Source organism: Salpingoeca rosetta, assembly GCF_000188695.1.
Source record: "Salpingoeca rosetta unplaced genomic scaffold supercont1.2, whole genome shotgun sequence".
NCBI classification, from domain to species: Eukaryota; class Choanoflagellata; order Craspedida; family Salpingoecidae; genus Salpingoeca; species Salpingoeca rosetta.
This window is the reverse complement of record NW_004754932.1, coordinates 1,737,348-1,749,557: the sequence shown is the minus strand read 5'-3', so window position 1 is coordinate 1,749,557 and position 12,210 is coordinate 1,737,348. Positions and strand designations below refer to the sequence as shown.

The 12,210-nt window shown below is 53.4% G+C and overlaps 3 protein-coding genes across 3 annotated transcripts in view; 1 reads left to right on the top strand and 2 right to left on the bottom strand.

The window, feature by feature from the left end:
• The window catches only part of PTSG_00948 (FtsJ cell division protein), a gene marked incomplete at both ends in the record, with an annotated part of 7,381 nt that extends 3,214 nt beyond the window's left edge, over positions 1-4,167 (bottom strand). The window contains 11 exons of the mRNA XM_004998364.1: positions 365-541; positions 819-918; positions 1,132-1,215; positions 1,425-1,481; positions 1,685-1,746; positions 1,952-2,086; positions 2,331-2,524; positions 2,716-2,978; positions 3,266-3,341; positions 3,968-4,002; positions 4,136-4,167. Of these exons, the coding sequence (XP_004998421.1) occupies positions 365-541; positions 819-918; positions 1,132-1,215; positions 1,425-1,481; positions 1,685-1,746; positions 1,952-2,086; positions 2,331-2,524; positions 2,716-2,978; positions 3,266-3,341; positions 3,968-4,002; positions 4,136-4,167 (1,215 nt within the window). The remainder of the gene's footprint in view (positions 1-364; positions 542-818; positions 919-1,131; positions 1,216-1,424; positions 1,482-1,684; positions 1,747-1,951; positions 2,087-2,330; positions 2,525-2,715; positions 2,979-3,265; positions 3,342-3,967; positions 4,003-4,135) is intronic.
• Positions 4,168-4,409: 242 nt separating this feature from the next.
• On the top strand, positions 4,410-9,613 carry PTSG_00947 (tyrosine-protein phosphatase corkscrew). The gene is made up of 15 exons (XM_004998363.1): positions 4,410-4,425; positions 4,595-4,667; positions 4,818-4,940; positions 5,205-5,328; positions 5,544-5,614; positions 5,791-5,913; positions 6,176-6,270; positions 6,743-6,867; positions 7,022-7,169; positions 7,449-7,622; positions 7,869-8,039; positions 8,234-8,402; positions 8,635-8,702; positions 8,937-9,013; positions 9,281-9,613. Exons 2-15 carry the CDS (start codon positions 4,657-4,659, stop codon positions 9,410-9,412), a joined length of 1,611 nt encoding a protein of 536 aa, XP_004998420.1. The 5' UTR covers positions 4,410-4,425; positions 4,595-4,656; the 3' UTR covers positions 9,413-9,613.
• A 255-nt stretch (positions 9,614-9,868) lies between these two features.
• Positions 9,869-12,210, bottom strand: part of PTSG_11662 (uncharacterized protein) — a gene marked incomplete at both ends in the record, with an annotated part of 3,450 nt that continues 1,108 nt past the window's right edge. The window contains 7 exons of the mRNA XM_004998362.1: positions 9,869-9,960; positions 10,129-10,220; positions 10,478-10,629; positions 10,786-10,857; positions 11,042-11,105; positions 11,343-11,464; positions 11,656-11,787. Coding sequence (XP_004998419.1) covers positions 9,869-9,960; positions 10,129-10,220; positions 10,478-10,629; positions 10,786-10,857; positions 11,042-11,105; positions 11,343-11,464; positions 11,656-11,787 — 726 coding nt within the window. The remainder of the gene's footprint in view (positions 9,961-10,128; positions 10,221-10,477; positions 10,630-10,785; positions 10,858-11,041; positions 11,106-11,342; positions 11,465-11,655; positions 11,788-12,210) is intronic.

Genomic DNA, 12,210 nt, shown 5'->3' with positions numbered 1-12,210 from the left:
GGGGTGGAGCATGGGGTTGCGGTGGAACGAGTGAGAGCGGCAACAACGTACGAGAGACTTGTGGCTAAATGAGCAACCCAGAGACAAGAGGAAGGAGAGAGAGAGAGAGAGAGAGAGAGAGAGAGAGAAACGTGCCCAGCGCGCGCGCACACACACACACACACGCACACGCACACAGAATACACACACACACACACGCACGCACACGCACACACACACACAGAATACACACAGAACACCAAAAAGAAACAGAGCAGCAATCGCCAGTGGAACTATGTTTGCACCACCACCACCACCACCACCATTGCTACCACCGCTACCACCACCAGAGAGCAAGTTTCGTGTCATGTGCAAGGTGGCAGACCTGGAGACTGAGCCTCTCCTTGAGCTTGAGGTTCATCTTCGTGCGGCGCTTGCGCAGACGTTTCATCTTCGCCCGCTCCTTTGCAGCGGCATCCTTCAGTGCAGACAGCAGGCCGTCGTCCTCGTCCTCATCGCTCTCCTCCTCGTCACCATCGGCGTTACCATTGGCATCGTCCGTCTTGTTCGTGGTCGTGGTCGTGTCTCCTTTCCTCTTGTCGTCACCGCTGCCGCCAGCCTTTTCCTATGTGTGCGTGTGTAATTGTGTATTGACACATGTGTATGTTTGTTTGTGCGTGTGTGTTGGTGTTTGATTATAGGGGGGGGATGGAGACGTTGAGACGAAGATCACAAGCACGACATGACATGATAATGTTGCTTGATGCGCACACATCGCACCCACTCGTGCGCTCACTCAAACATCCAAACACGCACACGTAGACGTGCAGATGTGCCACCTTGTTGTCATCATTGCCATCGCCGCCGTCGCGTCGAATCTGTTCCTCTGCAAGCGCCCGCAGCCACCCGCGCATCTTCTGCCGCCACTTGATCAGCGTCCTGGTCACCGCAGTGGTGGTGGTAGTGGTGGTGAGTGAGTGAGTGAGTGAGTGAGTGAGTGAGTGAGTGAGTGAGTGAGTGAGTGAGTGAGTGAGTGAGTGAGTGAGTCGTCTCGGGTGAGTGTGGTATGAAGCAGAGCGCACAGAGAGGAAACGGGGTTCATGCAAAGGTTGCGAGTAACGGTCTCCCTTCACACCGCATATGCACACATACTTGAAGTCCTTCTTGTTAAGGAGCTTCAAGTCCTCGCACAGGGCCTTGATTTCTGGCGTCGTCTCCGGCAGCTTCAGCAGCGGGCTGGTGTGAAGTGCACGGCCAATGACACACACACACACACACAAAGCGGGCGTTAGCCACAATTCTACGTGCATGTACGAATGGCTGACTGTGCAGTGGATGCGGCGGTGTTCCCCACAGCCTTAAATGTGCTGTGATCAACACCACACACGCACACACGCGCACACCAGCACCCTCACGCATATGCACACACCCGAAAGCAAGCTGACCTGTTTGGAGAGAAGGTGAATGCTGAGTACGTCGACAGCATTGTCATAAAGTCATTCCTGTCATGGCCGCATTGCATTCAACGCATAGGGATGGCATGTGAGAAGCAAGGCGTGTATTTCATTCGCACCATTCACGTGCGCGTGTGTACGAGTGCATGCGCAGTGTGTGTATGTGTGTGTGTGACTGTGGGTGTGTGGGTGGGCGCATGTATGTAATTGTTGGGTGTGTGCAAGCATGGATGTGCAGCGATCGAACATACGCGCGAATGAATTCGTCGACATTCACGTCTTTGTACTGCGTGTAGTTGCCTTCCTCGTAACCCTGCACACGTAACAATTCAGCAATGAGATGCGACAGAATGACACACTACTTGTTGCGCTGCAGGACCGAGACCCAACGCGTGCCAATCACCGCCCAACAAACACACACGCGCACGCTCAAACACACACACGCTCACACACACACATTCACACACACACACACACACAAAATCAACCCCCCCCCTTCGTTGAAGTGTGTGACGCACCTCTGGCTTTGGCTTGTTCTTCTTCTTTTCCTTCTGTTGGAGGACATTTGGCTCCTCCTTCTCGGGCTCAACCTCGCTGAAGACCGTGCGAGAGTCAAGCAGCCGCGGGTCAATGCGGTGCGGCGCAACATACCGCTGCATGCAGGCACAAACATGGTGGTGATGATGGTGGGGTGGGGTAACGGTGAATGCGTGTGTGTGCGTATGTGTGTGTATGTGTGTGTATGTGTGCGTGTGTGTGCGTGTGTGTACGTGAGCACTCAGGCAAGCGAAAAGAAGTACAGCAGATTGTGCCGCAAGCGATGACACGGAGAATCACATGCACGAATTCATGCAATCACAGACACGGCCACACAACTCCCCGCACACACGCACACACCTGGCAGACGACGAAGATCTCTGCGGAGACGTTACGCGATGATGAGGGCTTTGTGGCGTGCACCTTCTCAAACAGCTTGCCAAAGACATACAGCAGCTTCGGGTAGTCACGTGACCGGAACACCTTGGTCACAAAGGTGCCGCCCTTGCGCAGAAACTGCGTCGCCAACTTCAGGGACTGCAGCACAAGCTCGGCTGTGTGTGTGTGTGTGTGTGTGTGTGTGTGTGTGTGTGTGTGTGTGTGTGTGTGCGTGTGTGCGTGCGTGCGTGTGTGTGCAGAAAAGACGTGAGTAGTAGTCACGTTTTGTGGGCAAGATGAAAATTAAAGTGGAGGCCAAACGTGCTTGGTGTAAACGGCACTGTATGCATGTAGCGGTGGTTCGTACCCTGGGTAAAGGCGTCCTGAATCCAGGAGGTACCGACGTTGGGGGCACCATCGTGCAGCACCACGTCGGCCTTCCTGTGGTTCATGTTCTTGCGCAGCTGCGCGCGGCAGTGCTCTGTGGTGATGTCTGCCTGGATGGAGATGCAGCCCTTGATGGGCTGGATCGGCACAAGGTCCACGCCAATCACGGTTGTGTTTGAGTTCTTTGTCATTGCCTCCTTGGCAACCTGCATCCAGCCACCAGGCGCAGCGCACAGATCGATGCTGTGCAATTATTGCGGTGGCGGAAAGGAGGGCAATGGGGGCGTGTAGCGAGTCACAGGTGGCAGCGTGAGGCAGGAGACGTGGGGTCAAGTGGGTGAGCGAAATGTGGAACGTGACACGGGACACGGATCACACAGGACTGGTCACACCAACGTGGTCTCTGCCGACCGATGGCAGCCGCCCATTAAGACCAGCGCCATGCACAACCAGCACCATCCTCCAACATCATGCACAACCAGCATCAGCGACGACAATACAGCAATTGCCATCCACAGCATGGCACTCACCAGACGCTGGCTCCTGTGAGGAAGTCATACTGGCGGTTCAGTTGCAGCAGCTTGAACGCGGAACGGGCACGGAGGCCTGTGTTAGGTGCCAAGACAACATCAAGTGTGCACAAAGGGCAGGAAGGCAACATGAGCGAACAGTGGCGAGTGACCAATGAATGCTACGACCATCATCACAGCCGCCATACACACGCACACACACACACACAGATGTGTGCGGCGCAAAACACATATTGCACAATGTGGTATCGCTCACCTAAGCCCTCTGAGAACTACGCCCCACCAAAAAGTACTCCAACTACATAGTATCATTAATTGATATGAGATATTTCACTTGGATCTGTAGGTCAATCCACATCGGCCCTAGGAAACTAAAACGCTGTTAATGATACCAGATGCTAAAGTGCGGTGTCGTGTTCTCTGAATTACAGCACCCACTGCTTTTTATCGAAGGCAGGCTACAGATCCTATGTTGTCCTATCTCAGGGCTGCAACTAACAATTACATACCCCAAGCAGTATGTATACTACACACACACACACACACACACACACACACACACACACACACACACACACACACACACACACACACACACACGGACATGTGTGCAAAGGCGGCTTGCACACAGGTACATACATCCACATGCAATCCCATAAGCAAACAGAAACGCAGCCAGTGTTTGGTTCCACTCAAACGTACCGCTCTCCTTGGCGAGATGGTAGAACTTATCACGACTGCAGCACATACACAATGGCAACGGCACCGTGAGATCAAACCCAAGATGTTGAACGCAGACAAGCCACTCAAAAATCACATGTGCTCAAACACATGGGACACACGCCTTGTCATGGGTGACAACCTACTCACCGGGCTTTTCCCGTCTTGCTCTTCTTTCCCATGTCCGCGGTATCAGCTCAACACCGACGATGGATCAACACACCAAAAGATGCACACCACACACACACAAGCGTCGACGGCCAAGAACAACAATGGTGGCGCTGCTTCACAAAACCACGTGCACCAACCAACCAAGCAAGCGTCCTCAAAAAAGAATCCAACACCATAAATTGCGACTCACAACCTCGCAACAATACGAAATTTTTGTGTTGGGGGGTGTGCTGGTTGCAACGGGCCCATTTCGCGCTGGCACAAAAAAGGTTTGGAAGGACGCTGCTGATGAGAATGACGAGAGGTGGAGTGGGAGTGTCTTTGAAGTGGCCTTGAGTGGTGTGGAGTGCTGTCTCTCGCTCGCTCGCTCACTGGAATGCACGCTACCTTATCTTGTTCTCACGAGTAAGCGTGTATGTGTCTTGCTGGAATGTACAGCACAAGACGTGACCACTTTGTCTCACAACAGCCCCAGCGAGGAGCAAACAACATCAAGCACAATGGCTCGTCGGTACGTGTCACATGTGCCGATTCCTCACACCAGTGTTTGTACTGTTGTTGACGGGTTTCTTGCGTGTTGCTTGTCCTCCTGTGTGGTGTTTGCTCAAGGATCCTTGCAAGCGCAACCTCACTAACACACGTTGCATTGGTGGCTGCACAGGTGGTTCCACCCAACAATCTCGGGCCTGGATGCCGAGAAGCTGCTGAAGCAGTATGGCAAGCATGGCTCCTTCCTTGTTCGAAGCAGCCAAACCAACAAGAACGACTACGCCCTCTCCGTGCTGTACGTCCCAAGCATATGTGTGTGTTGTGCGCGTATGCTATGTTGTGTTCGTGTGTGTGTGTGTGTGTGTGTGTGTGTGTGTGCGTGTGTGCGCGTGTTTGTGTGTGTGCGTTCTGTCAGGCGTGATCTTGCTTCCTCGTAGCTAGCACGCTCTCAGTTGTGTTGTTCTGAATTTGTTGCTGTTGTTGCTGCGATGGGGACACGCGTGCTGACGTCGACACAAACGCTGCCGCTTTGCGTTGATCATGTGCTGTCCACTGCCAGTCGTGGCGACTCCGTGCTGCACGTCAAGATCCAGAACACAGGCGATTTCTATGACCTGTATGGCGGCGAGAAGTTTGCCAACTTGTCAGAGCTCATCTCATACTACACACAGGAGCACAACACGGTCAGTGTATGGCCATATCTGAGCATTGGGGAGGGGGTTGTCTGTTGTTGCGTTGCGTTGCGTTGTGGTGTGAGGGTGGGGGATGTGTGTGTGTGTGTGTGCAGTGTGTGTTTGTGTTGTGGACCCATGCACGTATGCACTTACTGTGGTATGTGTTGCGTGTGTTCGTTACACTTCTGAGCTCACGTGCTTTCCTATGTTGCCCCCGCCTCCAGCTGAAAGAGAAAAACGGCAATGAGATTGAGCTGCTGGACCCCCTCCTCTCGGAAGACCCGACATCAGAGAGGTGCACGCATAATCCACTGATACTCTTGCACTTGTTGTCACTCGTATCCACTGGTCACACGGCGCTCACCACGTGTGTGTATGTATGTGTGTGTGTGTGTGTTGTGGTGTGTATTGTGGTGTGTATTGTGTTGTGCGTGTGCATTGTTGTGCGACTCTGGGTACACAATGCTGCAGGTGGTTCCACGGCAACCTGTCGAGTCGGGAGAGCGAGGAGGCGCTGATGCAGCGCGGGCAGGACGGCTCGTATCTCGTGCGCACATCCTCCAGCCAGCCCGGTCGCTACGTCCTCACCGTCAGGTATCCATCTGAACACACACACACACACACATACACACACATACACGCACACACATACACACACATACACGCACACACATACACACACATACACGCACACACACACATGTCACATGACGATCATTGGCATGCGTGAATGGTGGTGGTGTGGTGGTGATGAGTGGAATTACAGACCACACGTATGTGTGTGTGTGTGTGCAATCAGACGAGTGTCGCGTTGCCCTCACGCTGTCCCAACTGTTGGCGCTGCCCTTGCCATCAGGGTGAAGAACGAAGTGACGCATATCATGATCCGTGCCGGTCGCGGCGTGTATGATCTTGGTGGCGGACAGCAGTTCTGCGACCTCGCTTCCCTCAGTGCGTTGTACAGCATGTACATACGCTGTGTGTGTATGTGTTTGCGTGTATTATGTATCTGTGTGTGTAGATGTGTATGTATGTATGTATGTGTGTGTGTGCAGATGTATGTATGTATGTATGTATGTGTATGTATGTGTATGTATGTATGGTATGTATGTATGTATGTATGTATGTATGTATGTATGTATGTATGTATGTATGTATGTGTGTGTGTGTGCAGATGTATGCATGTATGTGTGTGTGCATGTATTTTTTTGTTCATATCTGTGTGTCGTGCACGCATCTTCCGTCATTGCCTTCAAAGTGGGCGTCTTTCAGCATGCCCGCCTCTGCGCCTTTCTTCCCCCCCCCCTTCTGTTTGGCTGCACACCACATTGTGACTCTGCTAACTTGACTCGCCATGACCTGCACCTCACGCAATGCTTCTTCGCTTTGCCCCTTCCCTATACACATCACCCTCTCGCTGCAGTTGAGCACTACAAGAAGCATCCGATTATTGAGGCCAACAGCCGCGTGGTGAAGCTGGTGTACCCCTTCAACGCAACCCGCCTCACCCTCTCCGCCATCGCAGGCAGATTCGACGAGCTCTCAAAGGTGCCATGATCGTGGTTGTCATAGTGGTGCTGCCGCTCATGGTGGTTGTGCTCATGGTGGTGGTGCTCCTGCTGACAAGCTGGCCTTTGCGCTCTGGTCGTCTTATGTCCCCCCCACCACCACCACCACCCATCACGTCTTGCTGTGTGCGCAGGAGTCTGACGATGTTGGGGCGCGGGCCGGGTTCTTTGAAGAATTCGAGCAGTTGCAGCAGATGGAGGCACAGTTTCTCGAGAAGCCGCGCATTGAGGGCACCCGTCCAGAGAACAAGCCCAAGAACAGATACAAAAACATCCTCCCTTGTGCGTGCATGCATGCGTGCGCACATGCATGCACGCGCTTGCGTGCACGTGTACACGTGTGCGGAGCAGCCTGTCCGTCTTGTGTTTTCTCTTCACACGCACCCCTACCGAAACACTCACCAAGAGTCATATGCACCCCCCCCCAACACAAAACGCACACACTCACCAAAACACTCACACACACAAACACCAAAAGCAAACCACACACTCACACACACACACATGTACCCACACATGCTCTCACTGGCGGTTGACGTGCCGCTGCGTGTGTGTTTGCAGACGATGAGACGCGTGTGAAGTTGCGTGATGTCGGACCGGAAGTTGGCGCCGATTACATCAACGCGAATTACGTCAACGGCGAGGCTGCTGGCACCAACCACGCCTACATTGCGTCACAGGGCTGCATGCCCACAACCGTGCCCTCCTTCTGGCAGATGATCTGGGAGAACGATGGTGCGCGTGTGTACATGTGTGTGTGCGTGTGTGTGTGTGTCGGTGTTCTCTGTGTGTGAGTGTGTGTTCTGTGTCTGTGTGTGTCTGTGTCTGTGTGAGACTGTCCCAGAATATGTCTTTGCGAGAACCCCTGTCTTCACATCACTGCCCTCCACATCCCCCAGCAATCGCACCCATCATCACAAAGCCTTAACACCCATCCTCCTCACATCCTCGTCACATCCCCCTTCAACTACCACCTCCCAGTTCACATTGTGGTGATGGTGACGAAGGAGGTTGAGCGCGGGCGCCACAAGTGCACACGCTACTGGCCTGACAACGCCGGGGACAGCGCCGACTACGGCGGCTTCCGCGTGCTGATGCAGGCCGAAGAGGACAGGGGCCCTTTCATTATCCGCACCCTCGTCGTCCAGAAGGGTGTGTGTGTGTGTGTGTGTGTGTGTGTGTCTGTATGTCTGTGTGTGTGTGTCTGTGTGTCTGTGTGTCTGTGTGTGTGCAGTTTTACACGTGCGTGCGCTCACTCGTCGTGCATGTACTGGCGTGTGTGTGTGTGTGTGTGCGTGTGTGTGTGCGTGTGTGTGCGTGTGTGTTTTACGCGCTTGCCTGTGCAGGCTCTGACCCTGCGCGGACGGTGTATCAGTACCACTACACCAACTGGCCGGACCACGGTGTTCCCGACGATGCAGAGATTCTCAGCCTTCTCCTCACGGTCCGCGAACACAATAAAGACGTCAAGGAGAAGAGCCAGCGTCCTGTCGGGCCCCTCCTCGTCCATTGCAGGTGCTGATCCCGTGCATGTGTGTGTGCATGTGTGTGTGTGTGCTGTCTTCTCTTGCGTACATCTGGGCCTGTGGTTTGAAACGCGTGTACGTCGTGCCCGTGCTTATATTGCATTTTGACACACACACACACACACACAAACACACACACACACACACACACACACACACACACACACACACAAACAAACAAACAAACAAACAAACAAACACCGCCACTCTTTTGTGTGCAGTGCTGGTATTGGGCGAACGGGCACCATCATCGTCATCGACATCATCATGGACAAGATTGAGCAAGAAGGTGCGAGCAGCTGTTGGTTGTGACTGCTGCTGCTGCTGATGATGATGATGATGAGATGATGATGATGATGATGATGATGATGATGATGATGATGATGATGATGGAAGGGAAAGGTTTGTGTGGTGTGCATTGGGGGATGGCAGCATGACATGCACGTGTTGTGTGGTGTATCACGTGACCAGCATCCCAACTCATGCATGGGCGGTGCACACCGTTTGTGTCCTTGTTCTGCAGGCACTGGGATTGATGTTGACATCCAAAAGAGCATCCAGGGGATCCGTGCACAGCGCTCTGGCATGATCCAGACGGCGGTGTGTGTGTGTGTGTGTGTGTGTGTGTGTGTGTGTGTGTGTGTGTGCGTGTGTCTGTGTGTCTGTGTGTCTGTGTGTCTGTGTGTGGGGTGGTGGAGGCTGTGCTGGTTGGGGACACGTTGTCATGGCTGGTGGCGTGCATGTCACACACCAAGCACATGTGCACACGCATGTGCACACTTGCCAACTCTCACATCAACTTGCACACACACACACACATACACATACACACACATGTAAACACCAATGTCACGCACACGCAAACAGGCGCAGTATCGGTTTGTGTACAAGGCGATCCTGGACCACATCAACAACCTTCGCTCGGTGATGGAGGGTGGTGACGTGACGACAGACCGACAACTGTACGAAGACCTCGTCCTCCGCCAGAAGAAATTCTGACCCACAACACCTTTCTCGTCTTCTGCGACTGCGTCTGTGCTTTGGCACGCGCGCGCGCGCGTGTGTGTGCGCGCGCGTGTGTGCGTGTGCATGTGTGTGCGTGTGTGTTTGCATGTGTGTGCGTGTCTTGGTTTGCCTTGTTCTCTACTTCCTCCTCTTGTGCGTCTGCATTGAATGAACCAACACGACGTTGATGGAGGATCAATCGACCACATGATAGGAAGTGTTGCATAGTGCTAGAGGTGTGTGTGTGTGTGTGTGTGTGTGTGTTGGGAACGGTGTGATGACGTTAAGCAATGCATTTACTGTTCCCATTTCAACAAGCCCTCAACGAAACAAAGAGACACACAGACGATGTGCAACCGCAGAAAACACAAATGCGCACGTGTACACACACACATACACAATACACGTCATTCCAACACTGCAGGGTGCGTTGTTGCTGCGGGTCAGTGATCAGTAGTACTTGAGCAGGTCTGGGCAGAGCTGTCTGCACTCCTCGCGACTCTTCAGGAAGCGACGGCGTCCGTCAAGATACCACATGGACTCTGATGATGATGACGATAATGGTGGTGGTGGTGGTGAGGGAACGGATGTATAAGTGTGAAACGAGCAAAGGCAGAACACGAACACAACACGACACGAACACACAAACACAAACAAACAAACAAACAAACAAACACATACTCATCATCACAACACAGAGCAAGTCGCACCCTCGTATGTCCTGGGGAGAACCGTGGGCACGGTCGGGTGAGGCGCAGAGAACGTAAAGTGGAACGTGTTGGTCACTTTGCTCTGGCCAGTCCTGGAGTGCGGGAGGGGGGAGGGGCAAAACCATACGCGTGCACAGATGACATCAACACCGAAGATGACAATAACAACAGCAGTGCTTTGTCGTCCCGTTTGCTCCTCCTCCACCCCTCCATATCCGCGTCCACATTCGCACACCTACGCACACACACACACACACCAAAGCAAACACATACACACACCTACGCAAACACACACACACACACACATACACACACACAGGCATGCACCGTCAGCAGCAGCCGTGCTCACGTTGGGCTGATGACTTCAGCGCGGACATCGACTTGCAGGGCGCGGCTGTCATTCCCCGGTGCGTATGTGATCATGGAAGAGAACGTGAGCAGGGATCCAATCTCAACCGGGTGCTGGAATGAAATGTCGTCCACGGCAAGCAGGAATGGGTGCTGTTGACACACAGAACACAGGTTGGTGCGGATTTGGTGGGAACGTGAGGCAGCTGAAGTGAGTGTGACACGTCCCTGGACGATCCCAATAGTGCAAGTCACACACACACACACACACACACACACACATACACACACACACAGGTTTTGATGTACGTCCTTAACGGCGAGCACAGCAGTCATCCATCCAATCTCAAACGCCTCCCGCATGATGAAGCCGCCAAAGATCTGCACACACACACACACACACACACACACACACACACACAAAAGGCACAAACAAACACACACGCACAAACAAACACGTGCACGCAAGGCTGGTGAGCACAGAGCGAGCAATGCTGTTTGGATGTGTATGGGTACAAGTCGAGAATGACTGAGCACAGAGGTGTTGAACATAAAGGCAACTCACGCTGTTGTGAATGTTGCGTTCAATCGGGTGACACATGCGCATGGACTGGCGCTGCGTATCCACCCTGGTGAAGAAGAGCACACGCAGGGGTGGTGGGGGTCGAGGGGTGACATTCGTCCAGCAGACGTGCATCGCAGACAACAAGATAGAGTGACAAAGAGAGGTGATTGTCCCCAAAACACACACACACATGCACACGTCAAGCAGGCGTCAAGCAGGCGTCGAGGGTCAACGCGCTGATGAGCACCGCAACAGACACCCACGTTTCCACGCCACGAACCCGACATGTGCACACACGTACATCCACAATGTGTCGAGCGGGCGCTTGCGAGTGGTGTCCTTGGAGCGGAGATAGAGATCATGCACAATCAATCGCTCCTCCTCCGTCGGCGGCTGGCGGTGCACAGACTGCTCCCGCTCGCGCTGTACACGCGTGGTGGATGATATTGTTGGTGGTGTTGGCGTCAGTGATTGGTGTTAGGGTTGTTGTGTATGTGTGTGTATGTGTGTGTATGTGTGTGGTTGAAGCAGAGCAACGCTATGAGTGTGTGTGTGCGTGCGTGAGAGAGAGAGGTAGGCAGGCAGCCGGCGTGCATCCTGCTGTGATGCGGTACCTTTCTGACACGCTTGTTGTGCTCGCCGAGTTTCATGATCTCCTCCTCCTCTGGTGTTGTTGCCTTGAGCTTGTTCACGGGGTACGCTGACTTGGTCACGGGATCGCGCGCCACCATCGTGAACGTGGCAACCTGAACGCCAACCACACAGCAAGCGCACACGCGCACATGTGAGTGTGGAGGAAGGGCGGGGTTGCGTACATGTAAGCTGCTTGTGCAGCACACATCAAACTACCACACGTGTCCCTCTCCAACTCAACCGCGTGTGACTTGCTTGCTTCCTTCAAACAGTGCGTGCAAAGTGCCTTGTTTGTACCATGACTTTGTCGCGCTCCTCTGGTGCCGTGTCGCTGTCTGTGTCAACGGTCACAGATATTTCCATGGAAGACGAACCGACGTACGACACGTGTCCAAACATGCGGTAGTCCCTTCCACATGGATAAAAAGGTGTGCGTGTGTGTTAATGTGCGCGCATGTGTGTGCGTGCGTGCGTGTGTGTGTGCGTGCATGTGTGTGTGCGTGCATGTGTGTGTGTGTGTATTTGTGTGTGTGTGT

Coding starts and splice junctions, on each gene's coding strand:
- PTSG_00947 (XM_004998363.1), top strand. Junction 8,403..8,634: donor CCCCTCCTCGTCCATTGCAG/GTGCTGATCCCG, acceptor TTTTGTGTGCAG/TGCTGGTATTGGGCGAACGG. Junction 8,703..8,936: donor GGACAAGATTGAGCAAGAAG/GTGCGAGCAGCT, acceptor CTTGTTCTGCAG/GCACTGGGATTGATGTTGAC.